General features: G+C 47.0%; 1 protein-coding gene across 1 annotated transcript in view; it reads right to left on the minus strand.

Moving 5' to 3' along the window:
* Positions 1-21,682, minus strand: part of DIABLO (diablo IAP-binding mitochondrial protein) — a 337,779-nt gene that overhangs the window by 176,868 nt on the left and 139,229 nt on the right. Inside the window, exons 3-4 of the mRNA XM_069619599.1 lie at positions 14,721-14,849; positions 2,685-2,795 (exon numbers count right to left, since the gene is read on the minus strand). Coding sequence (XP_069475700.1) covers positions 2,685-2,795; positions 14,721-14,849 — 240 coding nt within the window. The remainder of the gene's footprint in view (positions 1-2,684; positions 2,796-14,720; positions 14,850-21,682) is intronic.

Raw genomic sequence — 21,682 nt, forward strand, 5'->3', positions numbered from 1 at the left:
ATTTATAAAGCGCCTTAGGCCAAAGCGCTGTACAAAGAACAACATGATACATAAAACATGAACGATAAACTGTTGAAGCATAACAATATGAATCAAACAGCAAAACAATGGAAAGAGCAATTAACTGAAAGGGGAGGGGGGGGGAAGGAAGATGGGACAGGTTGGGGGTGGAGTGAAGGAGGAGGAGGAGGGCAAGAGGGGGAAAGGGAGGGAGGAAGAGGGGGGTAGAGGAGGGGAGGGGAGAGTCAGGGGACTTATTTGCCGATGGACTACCTTTAAAGACATGTGCATTACTCACAATGCCATTCACAACACTGATCCAGAATACCCCCAGTATAAACTCATAAGCTAACAACCCACCAGGATCCTCAGATCCAGTGCTGCATTTCTCCTAGTTATCCCTCAGTGCAACTCCACTAAATTGGGATGATCCGCCTTCTCAATCCAAGCTCCCACCATCTAGAACTCTCTCCCTCTCCACATCTGCCGTATTGACAACCACATTGACAAATTCGGTCTAGCAGGTCACATACATTTCAGAAAAGCCCTCAAAACCTGGCTATTCCCTCACTCTTACTGAATCCTCTCCGTCCACATTCACACAATTGCCTTCACACACAAGCACAGGCCCACATTCACAGAAATTGCAACTGCTCACGTTAAAGTGGATGCCGGATGCTTTTGCTGTGGCCCTCTGTGCGAAACTCGGCACGTTCCACTCCCGCACATGATAATACAGTCCCCTGGGATTTTCCACACTGACTGGTGCACTCTGGCTACCAGACAGCACCTGACAATCTGGTAGTAGCCTGTAATGTCTGGCAGTTGATCAGACCTTGATATAGGCAATGGGGACACACCCAATCTCCCGCATCGGCCAAATTCCTAGAGGCGCTGCACCGTCATATCCTGTTCTACCTAATATCAAAAAGGGCTTGCCCAAGATCGCTCTGAATGCTCGATTAGATTAATCACTGGATGCAACAAATGACCGTGTAGTTGATTACAAGGACAGGACATGTCGCGCATTTAGATGGCTTTCCCAACCTAATTTTTCAAAGAGGCCTGCCCAAGCACTCAATGCTCGATTCACAGGCTCACTGAAGGCAGAAATGAATAGTGCCTACTGGAATGTGGGTACAGGACACGATACATACTTAGATGGATTTGGGGGTAGGAATGGTGATACACTAATGTTTGGGGACGAGAAAGTCTTCATAGGTTAGACCCTTACCATACCGGCAAGAGCAGGGTCGCAACATGTGGGTGGCCTGGCACTGCATCTTATTAACACAATGACTCCACTTAGAGCATTACGCCTACAAGGTTTCAGTCCACCCATGACGCTCCAAGTCAATTGCTGGCACCCCGCTTTGAACTTGTGACGGCTTGGGCTGGCCGCTGAAACGCGCAGTGGCTACATGCAAGCTTCCTGTGAGACCGCACTTATTGGGTTACTTGGTTAGCTTCTTTCGAACATGGCGGACAGAGTAGCTGTGTTTTTTTAAGTTTCCCCATCTACTGCACTCAAAGAATCCCAGTAGCCTGGTCCTTCCAATGGTAGCATTCTACCCCAACTAGAAGATCCTCTCGGACAACCATCCCATCACCTGGAAAGACGAAGGGGTAGCGGGGCCAGAAAAAATGTACTCCATCCGAGTTTAAGGTAGGTTATAAACACACCACTTCTGTGGACACCTGCCACAGGCACGGCTCTCCATCCACGCACTCTAGAATGCAGCTACAGCTATGAAAAATTCAGTCTAGCTGGTCACATATATTCTGCACTGAAACCGCAGACTTGCCCCAACACCTCTGCCATACAGCGACAACCTACGACAAATTTGGTCTAGCTAAGTACACATCGAGTCTCCTGAACTAGAGCTTTCTCATGCCCACCCTCAGCACCCGCCAACATACCGGACCTCTTTGGTTGCTTATTGAAGCCTAGCCATCCCTGCCAAGTCCAATTCTCTCTCACACACACACACGCCTCTAAAAGTCTATTAGACTCTTTTCTCAGTACTTGGACTTCAGTCCCCGAGGCCGTTCCGACCACAAAGCGCATTGAGGCCATACAAATGGGAAAATGGTGCTATATAAATGACAACTACAATACAAAAGAATACATATACACACTTGGAAGGCAGGGCAGTGGACTGATTGGGCATACAAGAGCAGAAAAAAAGTTAGGGCAGGAGTTACATGATCAGACATAAAAATATTTGACAAGAGTGTAGGATTGTCTACAGCTTTACCCAAATATCCCCAAATACTGTTTGAGAGTAGAGAGTCGCATACACTGAGACACAGTTTAGGAGTGCCGAAGGTTAGATGTGTACGGACAGGAGTTTGTGGGTTATAAAAGAATAAAGCACTTATGATCCTGGAGACTGGCTGTTTTGTGGTTAGGAATGCTGGTAGTGTAACTGCACCTGCAAGCTAATCCATTGAATGTTTTTTTATGAATAAAAAAAAGTTCACTTAAATAAGGCCGGCCTTGGTATTTGTTTAAATTGAGTAAGGCAGCTAGATGTGCATACAAGCAACCAAAAAAAACATATTTAAAGCCAAAACAAAAACTGGGAAGACGCACAACTGCCAAATAGGCGTGCAGCATGGCGAGTCTGTATAATTAAAAAAGCAAACATCATTGAGAATGACAGTCTCATTCCTCTTCTTACCTCTACACGGGCTCCAATGACGACCTGCCACATGGAATCATCGTCTTTTTGGGACACATGGTCATGGACAGCTGTAAATCTCTTCTGAAGGGAAATTAATGCGTACACCGCCTGCAATATAGTTCAAGACAGCAAACAGAAAAAGGCTATTTTTGTAGTTCACTTATTTACAATACAGAAGCCATGTAGGTTTGAATACAAGGTTCTAATTTGTAGCAGAGTTAAAGAAAAATGTACATCAAACATTAATCAACTTCCATCCAGAGTTGGCAAACTCCCTGGGAATAGAGGTTTTCCATAGCGCTTGTTTCAAAAATATTATCGGTTTATATTTTCTGAATTATAGTAGTGGCAGCTAAAAGATGGAGTGCAAAATAAAAATAAAAGAATCCATAGCTACCGTACATCCTGTTCTTATGCCTCAGACTATCAATATAAGGTTTTTAATTTAGGCTTCATATCATACTCTTCTCGCTTCTGAGCACCGTAACAATACATTTTAAAACCCAATATAATGGAATTGACAGGGTTTGACATTGCCATGAACTGAGAGCAATTTAGCAACAGCTTGTAGCTTAGAAGAGCCTGATTAGCTTGACAGCAAGAGCTACGAGGAGATACTTTTGGCTACCCAGGCCAACTGATGCCATACATACCTACCTGACATAAATTCTCAGTTTGGTGCTGTGCATAAAGAAGCATTGGGACTCACAGTACAATCGGTCATTATGTAATGTGGAAGTTAGATTTATAGCACACTATATATTGCTCTGTACTAGCTCCTTGTTCCCCAGAGGTTGCTCCTACTTGCTGGGTAATGAGTAATACGTATTAATTACCAAAGAGCTGCTTTTAGCTTCTGCTCATCAGCTCCTTATTTCAATCCTTGCATTCAGTAAATTGACCTCGGAAGGATGAATGGCTGCGCTGGATTTCCAGAAATGAATGCTCAAAAGTAACAAATGGGCAATTTAAGTAGTCTCTATTACCCAACTGCTATGAAACTCGTTTAGCTGGTCGCCAATGATACCCAAATGAATTAATGAATGTACAGGTGAAAAGAACCAACATATCCTATTGAAGGTTGCAGATCAAATACAGTGGCGCATTTCTGGAACCAGACTGTGCATGTGAAAGTTAATTCTTGTATTTTTCTATTTAATCTTCCCTTGCTACTCTTCAAGCAGCCCTCACGCTAATCTTCCTTGTGACAGTCATGGAGATGGATATCAAACACCTTTTAGGAGAAGAGCTTTTTCAAAGAATGGTGGCATCCTTGGACAAGTGTTCAAAAATGAATAATAGGATTTTCCTCTGGAAAAGAATGGAATAACATGGAAATGCATGAGCCAGCTGTGTGTAAAACCCTGCCAGGCCACATTCACAATGCAATTGTAACCAAACAAAAATATCAAAAATAAAACGGGAAGACATATTGCGACTGGGAGCCTTCCCAACACCCAAAAAAAGCTAATGTATATGTGTATCCCTATGGTAGCAGTAGGAGCAGGCAGTCGCAGCCTAATAAGTAGAAGTTGGGGGCGGGGGTCATTCAATGTGCGAGTGTATGCAGCAGGTTTTGTTTAGGTTTTGCCCTCAATTAATTGACACCCGGGGCCCGATTCCTCCACATTCCAAGATTGTGTGGGAGCATCCGACTGCAGATGAGTTTGCGGTGGAATACAGGGGACATGGAACCTTCAGCAGAGTTCTAAACTGGCTTTTGTCCAATACAGTTTGGGAACTGGTCGTGTTGTAAAAAGAACTCTGCATGAAACAAGGGAATTGCGAGTAATTTAGCGATTTGGGAACGTCAATTTAGAAGATTCAGCGTGGGACATGTTCTGAATGTTGTTGGTGAGAGCGCTGTGCCAAGTTAACTTATTCAGAGTAATTCTAGGATCTCACAGAGATGCACAGTTGTTTTGTGCCAAATAGGAGTGCTTTGGCGTTGAACTCAAATTTGGAGTAAAATCTGATATGATAATGAGAATATTTTACATACTGTGTAAAATAGTAAACTGAATCGCATCTGAGAAGAACACAGTGTAGATAACAGCCTAGTGCACACCTGCATTGAATACAAGCACGTTAACACGGGAGCAGCAGAGACTAGAAACGCAAGTCTGACACCACGCTCTTTCAGCAGCCCCAGTGTGCAAAGGACAGAGCCACTTCACCGGTGTCTGTCAGTATTATCAGGTATAATCAAATCCAATTCTAGTGCTCACATTGCCTGGCAGAGGACAGTGAACTAACAATGCACTCAGCAACTATGAGTTTGGGAGTAGAAATAAGTTACTCACTGTAGTGACACTGGTACTCTTAGTCGATAGTCCTCTTTCCTCCATACGGTTGTCCCTCAGAACAGGAGATGGAATGGAGTGTGATGCCAAGCCGCAATCCTGAATTGTTTTTATGCATGCATGCCCTGCCATGTCCCGTGCAGTACACCCCCAGCAAGCCCCACCAGTTCCTTTAAGAAATGTATCGGGTCCAAGATATATGTCATTTATAACGCGCCTGTACACAAGTGTTTCTAGGCGCAACAAGACGAGGAGGACAAAACAGAAGGAGGCAAAACAATGATCTTACTAGGCCCTTGTGTCATTCAGATCACGCAAGAGCAGGGAAGAGGGAGGGGAGAAGTGCTAGCGAGGGAGTGGGGGAGGAGAAGTGAGGGTAACTCAATAAGTGCTGCTAGAGGGTGGCTCAAACGTGCAGTGAGAAGGCACTGTAGAGTTGCAGATACAGACCCTTAAGTGCTGGGGCAGGGGGGCAGTGCAAGGGCAATTGGACATGCAGGAGCCTGGGCTCGAGTTCAATGGGTGGCCCGGTGACCAGTGCGCAGAGCAGTCAAGGACATCAGCAGGGGAGAGGAAGAGAGAAAGCAGAAGCGAAAAGTAAGTTCTTGAGTTGCTCCTGGATCCACAGGTGGTTCTGCTCAAGTCAGAGAGGCAGGGAGGCTGTTCCAGAGGGAGGCCTCATTTGAGGAAAGATATCTGCAACCCACTCTCTGCTTGAAGAAGCGACTGACCCTCAGAGAGTTGGATGAGCGGAGAGCTCGAGAAGGAAGATGTTTAGGAAGTGAAAGTTGAAGGTAGTGCGGTCCCAAGCCTTGTGGACGATGCAAAGGGTCAGACTTGATCCTTGCTGCCACAGGGAGCCAGTGAAGAGATTTCAGAGCTGGAGAGATACGATCCCTGGGCTTGAGGCAAAGGACAAATCCTGCAGTCCTGTTCTGGATAAGTTAAGGTCGAAGAGTAGAGGCAGGCAGATTTAGAAAGAGGCTGTTGCAATAGTCCAGGCCTAGAGAGGACCAGGGCTCTGGAGACAGTGAGCTTCTGGGGGAAAGGGAGAAAAGGCGGAATACCTCTGAGGAGGTGCAGCTGAAAGTGTGACTTCTTAGAAACGTCAGAGATGTGAGGAGAGGAGAGGAGAGAGGGTGGAGTCGAAGATGACAACAAGGTTCTTCGCTTCAGAGGAAGGAGCAGGAAGAGGGCCCAGTGTGGGCTGCCAGAGAGAGGGGAAAGGAGGGAGCAGGTGTCCCGATGAGGAGGATCTCAGTCTTACTGGCATTAAAGCAGACATCATTGGCGGCCCACCATTCCAGAATTGCGGCCAGACAGTCTGATATGAGAGAAGGAGTGGAGGTGGCTGAAGGGAGCCTGAAGAAGAGCTGGGTGTCATCCCTATAACACTGAAAGTTAGAGCAGGATTTAGCGATGCAGTGGGCAAGAGGTTCCAGGTAGCGGTTGAAAAGCCAGGGAGAAAGGTTAGACCCATGGCGACTACCACAAGCAGAGATAGGGATAGAAGAGAGGAATGACCCCAGTAGGACCTGGCAGGGTCGATCAGTGAGAAAGGAGGTCAACCAGGCCAGAGCCTGACCAGTGATACTTAGGTTGTCACAGAGGCGATTTAGTAGGATGGCAATGTTGACCGTGTCAAAAGTAGAGGATAGATTGAGGAGAATGAGGACACACATGGATACCCTGCAGACAACGATAGGCCGCAATCACCGACATCTTTGTGAAAACACGCAGCGCTGAGCTGAGGCCAAAAGGAAGCACTCGAAACTGGAAGTGCTCCTCTCCCAAAGAGAAACGGAGAGATCTCCTGTGTGGATTCCAAATCAGAATATGCATGTATGCATCCTGAAAATCCACCACACTGAGCCTATGTCCCATCTGCAAGGAGGACCGTATTTGGCTGGGCGGTATCATCTTGAATTTCTCTTGGGGTAGGAAAAGATTAAACTGGGAAAGGTCTAGGATGGTGTGCAGGCCAGGCTGGTTGGGTTTGGGCACCGTAGAAGCCCTCCCCTTGTTCCCCGAGCACAGCTCTGACGTCCAGAAGTTTCTGAACCTCGGCTTTGAGGGAGGGTGAGCCCGACAGCTGAAAAGGAGGGTTGAAGGGTAGGGGTAAGCGGAAGTCCGCCCGAGCGACTGACAAGACCCATCTGTCTTCAGTGAGGTCTGCCACGCCTCCCAATGAGACGCAATGCGTCCTCCCACCGGGGTCTCGTGCGAGCGCGGAGAACCCTCATTTTGTAGGTTATTCGGTGGTGTTGCCACCTGAATCTGAGGAGGAGGCCGAGGAGCGGGAGAAAAACCGAGTCCGCGGTTGCCTACGGCGGTTATTCCCCAAAGGGGTATCCACTCTGCGAGATTTCCGGTCAAGGAAGCCCCTAAAGCCAGAGGAGGGTCGGCTTTGCGAAAAAGGTCTCTGGGTTTTGAAAGGGGTCTTAACAAGGACCGACAAGGACTCAGCTGTCTGAGCACTATCCTTCGTCTTGGTGAGCTCTATATCTGTTGTAGAATGAAAGGGCTCCTTACCATCGAACGGAAGGTCCAACACCTTGTCCTGCACTTCTTTTGAGAATTGATTGGCATGCAGCCACGCCTGCCGCGAGTTATCAACCCCCAGCATAAGGCCCCGAGCCGAGGTGTCTACGTGATGTGCCGCAGCCTCCAGGGCCTTGATCCTGGGCCAAGACCCTGGTGTCGGAGAATCCCGCCTTAAAGTCTTCCAGCTTCTCGACCGGGATGAACTCCTCAAACTGCGACAGACGTTTCCACATCCGCATATTAGCCCCCGCTAACACCAGTTCGGCATTGGCTTGCCTGAGCTACAAGGCCAAGTTGGCGAAGATTTTTCTCCCAAGGGAGTCAAGGAGCTTATCCTCCTTTCCCACAACCTGAGTAGCCGTTGTGGAAGAGGATGCTGCAGGCCTGGAATGCAAAGTGGCCACAGCCACCACTGTGGAGGAGGGGGCGGACAAGACGACAGGGCCACCTCTTCCGAAGAATGCAGCCTGTATCGCACGTCAATTTTCTTATTGACGAAAAGTCCAGAGTGTGGCTTTTCCCAGACCTTGCAGACCTCGGTCAGAACGTCCTTCTGCAAGAACAGGCCAGGACGCTCCAAAGGAGACAGGGTGAATGCCCCAGAAAGCACGCCCTCCTGCGGAGCGGGTGCCTCGGGCACCGGAACATCCAAGAAGCACATCATGTCTAGTACCCGGTCATGAAAAGCTCTAATAGAGTGGGGCAGGTCCTTGTTGTCCTGATCGCCTTGCGCGTCATCCGACAGGTCAGGATCCCGCTGAGCCGTGTCGGGCGCTGCCTTGTCCACGGGGGACAATGGGGGCAAAGGCGGGAGAGTCGGGGAAGGCACCGCAGGCAAGGGATACGCCGGCGGAACCACCGGAGGAACGGATGGAGCCGGAGGCACGGGCGGACATATATCCCTAAAAAGCCCTTTGAAATATTCCCTCATTGGGTCGGTACACATGAGCGTTTGAAATTTACCGAAAAAGGCGTCCTCCGGGGACTGCTTTGGAACCTGAGGAGGCCTCTCATGAGGAGGATAATCCAGGGATGTAAAGGGGAAGGGTGCCACACCGGCCCCTCCACCGACGTATTCACATAAATCAAAGGTGCCGACCCCGCAGGCAACGAAACATTGTGCGGAAGAGGCATCCTGGCGTTCCAATCATAAACTGGCCGATAAGGATGCGCACAAGGAACTCTATGTACACCCACGGAACCAAGCCATAACCCTGAGGCCGATGGCGTAGTTGTAGGGGTAACACCCAAAATGGCCACCGCGGTCGTGGTGGGAACGGGCGCCATTTTGTCATCACCTGAGGGGAACTGCGGCACGTAAGGAAGTGAGGCAGGGGTTCCCGTCGATGGATCAGGGGTCTTAACTTTAGCCTGAAAATAAGGAACCTCGGCAGAGCCAGTACTAAGAGGCCTGGAATGTTTCTGCAACATACCAACCGCCAAATTAGCCTTCCCAGGAAGGACCTCGGCACTGCCGGTAAAAGAAGAACTTTCCTTCTTTGCCCCCTCAACAGATCTGGTGTCGCCGCAAGAGCGGGAACGGTGAGAAACAACCTTCACCGATAAGGCCTTGTCAGGCCTCTCTGAACTGTTGGTAGCTTTAGCCTCTGTACGAGGGACCTCAGACCCAGGTCCGGTAACAGCCTTATCCGCGCGGGCCCGCGAACATCCGTTCAGTGACACCAACCCCAACAAAGGCCTCGGGGCACACCGCAGTCTTATTCTTGAGGGAAGCCGAAAGAGGCCTCAGAGCGAGCTCTGGTACCCCACGACTCAGTAGAACTGGGTCTACAAACAGCCCCCACAGGAGGGGCCTTGGAGTGTGCTCCGGTATCCACAGGCCCCTTACTGAGACCCTCGGAGATAAGTTTGGTACAATTATTAGGCCCAACGGGCACCTCAAGGCAAACCCCGGTGACAGAGCGATCAACGCTCCTCCTAGCCCGAGAGGAACCTGGAAAGGTATCCCCCGGCCGGGGTGCTCTGAAAAGTAAAGAACTTACCGGGCGTTTCTTCTTTTCGTCAATGAACACCTGAAAATGCGAAGGGGGAGTTTGTCGGAACACCTCCTCCCACCGCTCCAACCGACGTTGAAGTGCCCGGACCGAAAGGGAGTCGCAGTAAAAACAGGAGTCCCAACGGTGATCCGGACCCAAACACTCTAAACAAAGAGGATGGGGATCCGCCCTCGCTAAGCGTCGGTGAAACGGTGAACAATCTGGAAAGTCTAGTTTGAACGACAGACAGACTAGTACACAATCGCTAGCGAGAGCCAGAGAGGAAAAAAGGGAAGAAAATCTTCGAGGATGCAAGTGCGTCCAGTCCCGAACGAGCGGAGAAAAGGACTTATGGGCGATACGCGGGGCAGAGCCAAGGTGGGCGGGGTTACGGCTGCGTGCCGGGCCCCACGCAAGAAAGAGTGTAAGGAAACATTTCTGAAAAAAAAATGTTGGGTTGCTTTTTACAAAGTGCTCCGGTCCCGTCCCACAGGACGGAGAGATGTCCCATAAGTATGGAGGAAAGGGGACGGGACGTAGGAGTAAGTGGACACTCGAAGAGAGGAGTGGTGAGAGGGTTAGAGGGGGGGGGAGGTCCGAAGAGATCAGAACATCCAGGGTGTGCTCTGCAGAGTGAGTCGGGCCTGAGGGAAGAATAGAGAGAGAGAGAGAGAGAGAGAGAGAGTTGCAGAGGTTGTGAAAGAGCCTGGAGATGGGCTACTAGCATCCAGGTGGATGTTCAGGTCTCCGAGTAGGAGAAGTTGAGAGGTAGAGTCCAGAAGGGAGGAGGAGGGGTCAGCCCACTCAGAGAGGAAGAGGGCGACCTGGCCAGGCAGCCTGTAGAATAGTGGCCACATGGAGAGAAAGAGAGAGAACGAGAGAGAACGAGAGAGAACGAGAAAGAGAGAGAAAGAGAGAGAAAGAGAGAGAACGAGAGAGAGAAAGAGAGAGAAAGAGAGAGAGAGAGAGAGAGAGAGAGAGAGAGAGAAAGAGAGAGAGAGAAAGAGAGAGAGAGAAAGAGAGAGAGAGGAGACTATAGACCAGGCAGTCAAAGGAGGAGTAGTCCTGCGTAGGAATGACAGAAGCAGGGATCCACTCCGGGAAAAATGAAGGCTACACCCCCGCCGGCACGGTTGGTTCTGGGTTCAGAGAGGGTCTTGTAGCCATGAGGACAGTGAGTGTCAAAACTCATGACAGAGCTGGCTGTGAACCAAGTCTCGCGAGACAGAGTACATCCAAATCAGCTCTTCGAGGAGACGGCAGATGTCGGAGGAATGTTTGACAGCGGAGCAAGAGTAGCAATGTGGAGCTATATATATATATATATATATATATATATATATATATATATATATATATATATATATATATATATATATATATATATATATATATATATATATATATATATATATATATACAGAGGGCATGGAGAGTGGGTGTATGGAGGAAAAGGGACAATAGACTAGAGTAACAGTGTCACTACAGTGAGTAACCTTTTCGTATTCTTACGTCCCGTCTCCTCCACACTGCTGGGAGATTCAAAAGCACCCTACTTCAAAAAGGGGCAGTTGAAATTAATGCGCAGGTTTCTAAAGACTGCCTGCACAAAGGATGCATCATTTCTTGAACTGCCATCGATGACTAATATTTACAGAATGAGTGTGCATTAGCCCAAGTTGCCGCTTAACAAAAGGTCTTGTATCGGCACATGTCTCTGGAACACTACCGGCACGCCTTCACCCCTAAATAAGCAGGCATGAAGCCCCTTAGGAGAGTCCTTGCCAAGCAATCGATATGCCTCCAAAACTATCCAGCGAGCTATGGACGCCTTTGTGGCCACCTCTCCGGGCATGTTCCCACCCATGTTCACAAACAGTTCAGACCCCTTTCGGATCTTTTGTTCTGTGCAAATAAAACTTTGAAGCCCTAGATGCATGCAGGGATCACAAAGTCCTTTCAGCCTCCGTAGAAGGAGACTGACAAAAAGACTGGCAAGGCAATTTCCTAGTTCAGATGAAAACTTCTGACAACTTTTGGCAGAAAGGTTTGTTTTGTTCTAAGCACCACCTTTTGCCTTGTGAAAAATAATATAGGGCTCTTCAATATATAATATAGTTCTGCCTGGCAGATGAGAGCAACCAGAAAACCTGTTTTCTGAGGAACCCGTTTTTGATCTGTGAAAGCCATAATTGAAAAGCCCTCTGCATGAGAGCAGATAGTACAATAGCTAGATCCCATCGACAGTAAGGTTTTCATCTTGGTGGGTAGAGTTTCATCAGTCCAGTCAAGTGCCTTTTGACCACCTTGTTTGACAAGGAGAAATCCATTTCTCCCTTGTTCAGTTATGCCCCTAACGCCAACAAATATGTCTGGCACGTTTCTACCGACACCCTGGATTCTGGCAGATGTGGTATGACATCATTGTGTGGTGCTGGCTGCAGCTCCTATTGTTTCTCCAAACACCAGTGTCAAAAACGAGTCCACTTGCTCGTAGTACTGAGCCCTGGTGCCGTCCTTTAGTGCAACTTTATTTTTGGCAAAAGACCAATGTGACCATATACTAGGTTCTCAGGGCCATATGTAGGTTAGTGAAAACCTGATGTTGTGCTAACAACTGTACGTCACAGACATAACTACATTTGTGCCACCCCCATAGAGGAAATTGTGCGTCGTAAGAGGCGCCCCCGACAATCTGCACTAAATGAAGGAATGTTACATAGTCCACTTTACCCACCAAGTGAAGACAGTTTGTGTTTGTTGTTCCGTTTAAAGACGTGCAATTATCATACGAATGAGAGAACTGTACTGCTGAAAAGGAAGCATTTGAAACTCGTTTACTTATGTATAAAATGCCAATAAAATGTTTTACAAATACTAGGTCCTCAGGGACCAAGCTGCCAAGGACAGCGATTGAGGGTATGGGATGTAAAACCCTGATCTTCTGTTGGGAAAGCATATCCTTCAACTCGGGCATTTTCAAGGAGTTCTGACATTTCAGCGTTTGACGATCTGAAAACTAAATATTTCTTGGTGTCATCAGAATCATATGGCGCTTTTTCAATCGTTTCAATTTGTGAAGAACCTAGCACATTAGTGTAAGCGGCAGAAAAGCATGTAGGGTCTGCCCATCCCAGAGAGGCAGGAAAGCATGCCACAGCGAATTCTGCCCCTTCCATGATGCGTACAGTGTACATTTCTCGCAAGAAAAAATTATTTGCCCAAGCCCTGAAAAAATGATCACAGCGCCCTGTTTTCTATTTTCCATTTGTGCGGAGCATGAGTCATCAGACTGAGCACATCTGCTCTGATATTCCCCACCCCTGGTATGTGGGACGCCACTTGGGAGATCGCATGATCTAAACATCATGCCCAGACCTCTAAGGCCAGGAGGCAAAGGGTGGCTGATTGTGTCCCACCCTACTGGTTTATAATAAAACGTGGCGTTTGTGTAAATCAGTAGAAAAGACCGGACACCAATGAAGATGGCTTTCAAGGTCCTCCTTACCCGAAAGATTGTGTATTTCAGATGCGTTTATAACAGCCTGCCCCGCCTCTCCAGCGAAGGACGCATCCATTACCAAATCCCTTATGGGTGGAGGGAGCACTCCTGTTGTGAGGTTTTCTCTTCCATCCCGATTTGTTGTGTGGGGATGAGTCGGCAGATTCCATACAGACTTTAAATGCAACTTCACGTGACAAATGTGCAACCTGGAGAAAGGAATCACCAATATGCATGATGCCATTAGACCCAGGAGTTGCTGAAACGTTATAACTGGTAACATTGATTTCTCCGGATGTATTATTCAGTTTAGCACATACATTACAATCAAGGCTGAATCCCTGACTTGTGACAGCGTGGTGAGCCAGTCTAAATATGGGTATATATTTACCCCTTGTAGGAAGGGGTGTGCCATGAAGGCATCCAATCTTTGTCAACACCTACAGGGCTGAGGTCAGACCGAAGGGAAGGACTTTGTATTGGTAGTACTCCCGCTATATTGAAAAGCAATTGATCTTTGCGATGTGGGCCATAAATGGACATGCATTTAAGGTAAGAATTCTGAAGGTACAAGGCGCACCTCCAATGTGCTCAGAATCTGGTTTGAGTGACCATCTTAAGCTTCTCCCTTGGTAGGAATTGTCTTTCTTGGGGGATTGAGAAAAACCTTGGGCGTCCCCGCCAACTCCCCACCCCCATGATCCCTCTTGCACGTCCCCGTCATAGTCTTCCCCTGGAGACAGACAGACAGACAGACAGACAGACAGACACACACACACACACACACACACACACACACATCATTCCCCACGCGCGCATCCAGCCCTGTGTGTATATGCAGACACCCCCCCACTGCGCACCCGCATCTGCATCCAGCCCCCCCTCCATGTACATGCATCCAGCCACCCCCCACCACGTGCGCGCATCTGCATCTCACCTGCAGCTAGCCCCCCGTGCATCCACAGCCAACTCGCCACACACACACACACACACACACACACACACACAGTGCATCCACATCCAGCACCACCCACGCACGTGCATCCACATCAAGCACGTGCGTACACCCAGCCCGATGCCCCATCTAATCTTGCCCCTTCCGCATTGGTGTGCCCCATGCCTAAAAAACTGGTCACAGCACCCTGCTGTCTAGTTTCCATTTGTAAGGAGCATGATTCATTCAACTGAGCACATCCAGGCCAGACGGCAAAGGGTGGCTGATTCTGTCCCACCCTGCTTGTTTAAATAAAACATGAAAGTGGTGTCTGTGTAAATTAGCAGAAAAGCCCCGAGACCAGGAAAGATAGCTTTTAGTTCCAAAAATGTAATGTATATGTTGCTGAAGGTCCTCCTTACCCCACAGATCATGCATTTCACTAATGGCGTTAATAAACGAGGCGGTGGGCCGACTGCTTCGCTCAGGCCCTTAACTTGGTCGTTGGGCCGTTACCAACAGTGTCAGCCTACTGCCTCGGTTAATATCGCTGTATTCTTTTCTGGATGCAGGGCTTCCACAGCTTTTCTACTTTGTTATTGCTCAGATTTCTATTTGATGTACATAGTGCCATAAATGAATGAATACTATCCAACCCCAGAGGTGAATAGGGGAAATCCTAGTACAGGAAGAGGGGCGTGAGGGGGAATACCCTAAATGCGTTTGTACCTGATCCAGCAAAATCCATCTCACCTTTGTATATTCCGTTAATGCTTCACTGAGTGCATACGTTGTCTGCGATAGGTAGGTGTGAGTGCTGTCTGTTACCAAGGAAACAGCCCTTTTCATCAAGGATTCATAAGAAAGAGCAGGGTCTGATCGCTGAAAGACAGAAAACATTAAGTCACATCTTCGGTAGCAAAAGAAAACGCCACCATTTAAGTACAACCCCATCCTTTCTTTTTCCAAACACATTTTAAAACCGAAACAATTTTTTTTCTGCAAGTTTATTTGCAGAACTTTGCCATGTAAAACAAAAAGAAAACGTTTAGAACTGAGCAAGCTTTCAGATCTAAGACAAAGGGAAAGCAACAGCAGTTTGCAGAATAAAACAAACAGAACCGGTCGATAGCGGTCCTTCTGGAAGATATCAGACTCAACTTGGGGCAGAAGCAATCATCAACCCAGGTTTAAGTGCGTGTTCTCCCTAATGTTAAAGCGTACTATTTGTGTAGCTATATAGACTTTAAAAAACGTACAGACTTCAGAAGCGCAAGAGGCTAAACCCAGCATCGAACGTCAAGGCAGATACATGGGACGGGCGCATCAGAAACCAAACTAGGATCAGCTGTTACAAGAAATTCTTTCAACTGAAACCAAGATTCAATGTCGTCAATGTTTTACCTTTAGGTATTCTCAGTCAGGAAGTGGCCTGTGGTAGACCACTTCCGTTTCCTCTGAACTAGGCAGGTCACAGGAGCAGAATGTGCAAGGTCAGCACTGCAGTGGTAGCATATCCTTCCGATACATCCAGCCCTAAATAAGTGAACATACTAAACCATTATAATCCCCTCCTTCGACACCAGATACCAGTACATACCAATAAAACCATCATGTCTTCAAGGGAATGTGGCAGGTCTGAAGAAATAGTCGAACACACGGAGGACATTATTCAATATCTTTAATGAAATTATAAATAAAAGGCCTAACTTTCCCTATTGCTAGAGGGAATACCCCACCTATATAAAGAACTAAATTAGGTTGTCAGGAAGTCCAAAGTAAATGTGTCCTCCCTTCCAAACTAACTATCTGACCCCAATACTATAACTAACCTAGATCAGCCAAGATGTGTTTTACTCGCCTGGTCTCCTCTTCAGGTAGTCTCTCACTGTGGTACATATAGTTCATAACATGGTCTCCTTGGATAGCCTCTAAGATCAGTTCTTCAAAGAACTCTTGGTTTTCGTGCTTTCCGTGGTCCTATATTTAGAATGGTTTCTCTGGTGATGGTTCCTCACACTCTGGTCATCCCTTGTAGACTCCTCTCAGTCTTTAATTTCAGGCTTTGCCGAGTTGGGCTTATAGTCCCCCTTTTTAAGTTATCCTTGTAATGAATTCTCTGTCTCAGACTCTCTCCTCTTTTATACTGAGAAGGAATGAATACCTACAATTCGTCACATTAAGCACAAGCAGCAATGTCAAATAGGATCATCCATCATCTACATGACCAACAAATCTCACCCAATCCCAGCAGTACAGCACCAATTTCATATCCAACTACCTGCATCAAAGTCATCTTCTGTACTGGCTGTCCAATTAAATGAATCCAAAGCTAATCAATTGTCATCAGGTGTGATTTTGTCGTTGGTTCAACTGGATAGAACCAACAATAGATTTCCCAGGATGCCATTTTTCTTTCAAGAAAGGAAAAAGTATCAAATTTGATTTATATAAAACTGCCTTTATCCAATTCTACTCTGCCCCCTCTTCAACCAACCACCTTGCGGGGCGTTTTTTGAGTAACTGAGTGCCAAACAGGGAAAGATCATTTATTAGATCAGCAAAGATTCAATCAAGCCAGAGTGTGGGTCTGCAAGCTGGTAATGTTTCCTGTCATCACAGCGATGCTCACTTCCACACAAGACTTTGTTGAGAAGATCTCATGGTAGCAATTGTCAGATGCTGCAAAGGCTTTGATCCTTGAAGAGTAGCCACTGACCCCTGAGGGTCAGAGCCAAGATCAGCGAGCGGTGCATAAAGCTTGAGCTTTATTTTCAGCATTCTCTCCAGGTTGTGGGAAATCCGGCTTGAACACCATGGGTAGATGATCATGGTGTTTCATCTAGTTCCCAAGGTAGGTGTGAAATGAGTCCTGTGCCTGCTGTAGTGGGGCCCATTCATATCAGTGTTAAGGGATGCCTCCAGTGTTTGGTGCTTTCACAGGCCCCATAGAATTACAGAGAATTAGCACTCTTTAATGGGGACACATGTGTGGTGCGACCTTCAGCTTGCTAAGCCCATCTGCCACCAAAAAAGGGGCAGCCACATCCTGGTCCACAGACAAGCAACTTGCAGAACTATTTTAAGCCAGAGGACTGGTGTGAGTAGAGAGGCTGATGAGCTACGGAGTGTCATCAAATATGGCAGAACACATAAGAAACCAAGCATCCCTCAATAAGCGCCTGGTCACCAAATAACTTAACCTGGGTGAAGCTTTCTGAAATAAAACAAGGGAAATTAAGCAGTTGGTAAATTAAGTTAGGAAGTACCTGGACTTCATGAGAGTGAAGGGAGACATTAATGAGAATCCCATTCAGGAGACAACAGAGACCTCAGATGTAATTGGCTTTCACTTCACAGATGTTAGGGAGATTGGTCCAGTGGCTCTCGCTAGGTGTGAAGACCTTAAAATGGAAACATGTGCATAAACTGGAACAAAAGCTTTTTATCAAGAGGGCGGAGGGAGATGACCTGCACAAGTTGCCAACCAGAACTATATGATCAACCTTTCAATGGCCAATGGGAAATCGCTTAATATCAGGTCTCACATTTCCTGGTAAGAGGGTGCAATTGCTCAAATTCCTAAAGGATCAGAGGTGCAACTTTACATGCTTGCAAGACCAGAAAAGGGGCCCTGCAAGTCACTTCCCGTAACAATACTTCTTTTAGTACACTAAGGGGAAGACCAAAGAAATCCTGCTTGGCAGGCACACCACTTTGCACTGAAGGTCCAGATGCAGATAAGAAGTGACGCTTTCTATTTGATCACTGGTAAGCTTGGGGGGCTTCTAATCCTTACTGCATCTTTTTAAGACCTTACTTCAAGTCTCTCCCTTCTGCATAATAGCCAATTTCACTAAAGGGGATCTGTTAACTATAGGTGACTTTAATTTGATTTTTTTCAGCAGAACTTGACAGTTCACATACAGTATATAATTATGTTTCCAATATAACTTAAGAAAACATGCTTGACTTGCTTATGTTAAAAGGATTAGTGAATGTGTGCAGGGTAAAATATCAGGCTGATAGGGATTATGCACCTTGGACTGTTGCGATCCAGCTCCAGCAAATTACTTATCCAACAAAAGAGCCACTTTTCTACACTGGGCAATAAAAAGTCTAGCCACCGAGGAACAACCTCACACTAAACCTAAGGCTAAAGCCAAATCACTCAAAGTTCCAAACAGCCCTGAACAGATCCCCTTCAGAAGAGTTGTCCTATAGACCTCCTGTTGTGTGCTGTTGAAAACATGCTAGGTTTGGATTATAATTGTATTTTGTATGTTGGCTAATTATTGAGGAGGAAAAGTTGAGCGCCATGGAGGGATTTAAGAGAAGCAGACACTTCATACCCTGCACCGGTCTGGGAGTTTGGACTACAATACATTTTGAATTACATGTAGGATTGCTGTCAGAATGGAGGTTTGCAATTTGGCTCACAAAGGCACTGTTTTACTTGCGCAATGGCTAACCGCTACTTCAGCATATTGAACTTAACCTCTCACTCGCCACCAAAGTTTATTTCAGTACTGGTGGACTTCATTTCAAGCAGTTAACAAGACAAGTCATAAGTATTTTATATAGCGCCTTTTAACATTATTATAGTTTCAATATGCCAAGTACAGTGAATTGGATAATGAGCACACATCTCCACTGTTCTCTCTTGAAAGCACCAGGAGTAACCCTGGAGGTCCAGGGCTCTTCTGTCGCTGAAATTCACTGGAAGGAGTGACCGATACTAGAAGGCGCATGCCAGCAGGATCGTCCATGCCCACTTCTGCTTCTGCATGCAGCATTTCTGAGACAAGAGCTAGAGAGCTTTATTGCCTGATCATACTGTTGGCTTCAACCGAGGGTTCGCAGACAGCTGCAGGTGCAGCTTCTCCGTCAGTGAGGGTTGACTTAACACAGAAGGAGAGCAGCCTCTGTCTGTTCCTGCCCTCTAGAATACTGATACTACAGTCCGAGGGAGATCTAATCTCCGCCCAGGCAGAGGGTGGAAAAGTGAGTGAACAGACTGTAGACGAAAAGCTACACACACAATTATTTTGTAGAGAACATTATCCTATTAAATCCCTTGTATATGAAGTACTAGGATTCCAGCTGAGCATGTTGAAGTTGAACAAGATCATCTGAGAAATTGCAAAGGTATACTTTATTTAAATACTCTTTTGACTCCCCATCTACAATAGTGATACTGGCCTGTTTTTGTTTGCGAGTGGTATCCTTGTATGCACGCCTCGGACTATGCATGACGCTGCGGATCATTCAGTTCATTCCTTGACACTACCAGGTCGTACAAGCAACTACCGTCATTTCATTTGAAAGGCGGGGGTGTTCTTGGAAGAAAATAGTAAAGTCAACACTGCAGAGTAGTTATAGAACTAGGTAGATTGGGGAGTTGACAGAAGAGTCTACAGAATCTAGGAAGTAGATAGTTCATAGTTTACCTGTATAAAATAACTATCCTGAAGATCGAGTGACACAATCCAATACTGGAGGTGAAGGGCTTGGAGGATCTGCGAAAGAGTGAGCATCTTGAATCTGTCCTTCCCAAAGAACTTGTTCAAGCGTCTCGGGTCCAAGATGGTTTGCAGTCCTCAGTCTTTCTTGGGAACCAGAAAATAGGTGGAATAACAATCTTGGTATTGCTCCGTTACAGGTATCCCTTCCACTGCACCTTTCTCCAGAAGGGAAAATCTCCTGTAGGAGCGAATCCGGTTCCCAAAGAGCTTGTTCATTCGGGGGACAATCTAGGAGCCTTTCTAGAAATGGGAGACAGTACCCTTGAGCCACTGTCTGAAGGGCCCATGCAACTGAAGTAAAGCAATGCCAGCTTTGCAGATGCTGGGTCAAACGAAAGCAATGTCATCCTTGTAGATGCTGGGTCAAACATCCTTGCAGATGCTGGGTCAAACTGCCTCCGCCCGGAGTCCTGTGAGCAAAGTGTTAAAAGAGGTTTTGGGGCGGTGGCTGTGCAGAGGGCAGTGAGGATGTGGCTGCCTGAGCAGTGTTTCCTCCACTTCCTCTGGGGGCACTTGTGAACCCCCTTTTGTCCTCTCTGGGTAGCTTGACCTCTTCCCCTTTGGCCAAAAGGAGTAATAACGAAAAGAACGTCCTCTGCAAGCCCAATATGATTTTGCATCAGCCTTAGAAGCTTGCAGCTTTCCTAAGCCGTTGTCGGCCTTTAGTTCAAAAAAGGTTGGACCCATCAAAGGCCATGTCCAGCAGCCTCTATCAGACGTTGGGGGCAAATCCAGACTTGTATAACCATGCACACCTGATCACCACACTAGGGCCCATACACTGGCCAATGCCATCTGATGCATCTTGGCCCAACTGAAGGGACTGGCAAGAGGGCTCTACCATCATTGATGAGATTATAGAATCCATCTCTCATCTTAATGTCAGGGATGTTATCTGGAGCCTATGCAAGAGTATTCCACAAGGTATAAGTATTTTGCCAGAGATCTTGATGCATTAAGGGCATTTTAAAGCCATCCTTCCAACAGAGAATACTTTTGCCAGGGAATCATACTTTTTATCATCTCTATCCGAGGGGATGGTCGGATAAGCTGCAGTCTTCAAAGTGGAAGTAGCTGCCTGCATCAAACTCACTGATGCAGGGTGCCTTGAAAGAAAGACCGGGTCCACAGTAGGTGGTTTGTATTTCTTCACCAACTCCAGGTTTACAGCAGGAGTGGTGTCAGGCTTCTGCCATTTCTCTAAAATTGGGTTTTTAAACTGAATTAAAGGGCAACACAGGCTCCTGAGGGATCCAGGATGCCTGTAAGGGTCACCCTGAGTTACATCCTTTGCAGGACACCCCCAACCCAATTATTCAATTACCCTGTTCATAACCATTCCATAGGCCGCATTAGGGTGTACATTCACATCTGGAGTGTCAAATGCTACCTCAGGGGAGGTACCTAAACCACTGGCTTCCTGCAGACCACTAGTCGGTCCTCCAAACTAGATTAGAGATCAACTTTTCTGGAGCATTAGGTGTCCAAAACATTCATACCCAAACGATATTCCTCTTCTTTCTCAAAAATGGATCCAAATGATTTGAAAACTTACTTCTTTGACTGAGGTTTCAAACACAAAGTTGGATCCGAGGTAGACGTCGAAGGGCCCTTCAACTTCAAGCACTTCAACACAGATGGTACAGGAAACTTTGGATTCAATGTGGTCTCTGGTCAACACTATCAATGCTACTCTTGACAACATCCATGAGGCCTTCTGACTCGGGCCTTTGGGCATGCAAGTCAAAGTCTCATTCGATTCCCTGCCGGTCTTGGACGACCCGGTGGAATGACTAGCCTTGTACGGCTCTACGAGGGACCAGTAGGGGCCGCCTTCTGGTACATCTATCATTTTCTGACAGAACCTTCACCATTCGGCCGATGAGGCGGTCTTATCGGGAAAGCAGACTTGGTGCTTGTCGGGCGAGGAGTCAGAAGGAGGAGTAATGGCTTTGTTTCTTCGACTTCTTTCGCGACGAAGAAGAGTGACCGAAGTCACTTCTGGATCTTCAATGCTTAGCATGTTTAGAGCATTTTTGGGACCTTTCTGGAGACTTCTCTCTGGTAAAACATCTTTGTTCTAAAGATTTTCTCTTCAAAGGAGAAGATGGAGACTTTGAAACTGACCAACCTAGGGTGAGTTTCGACCTTCTCTCTTAAGGCCTTACTGGTCATCGAACGAATCCACTC

This window comes from Ambystoma mexicanum, chromosome 10 (genome assembly GCF_040938575.1).
Source record: "Ambystoma mexicanum isolate Mex_15411 chromosome 10, UKY_AmexF1_1, whole genome shotgun sequence".
Taxonomy (NCBI): Eukaryota; Metazoa; Chordata; class Amphibia; order Caudata; family Ambystomatidae; genus Ambystoma; species Ambystoma mexicanum.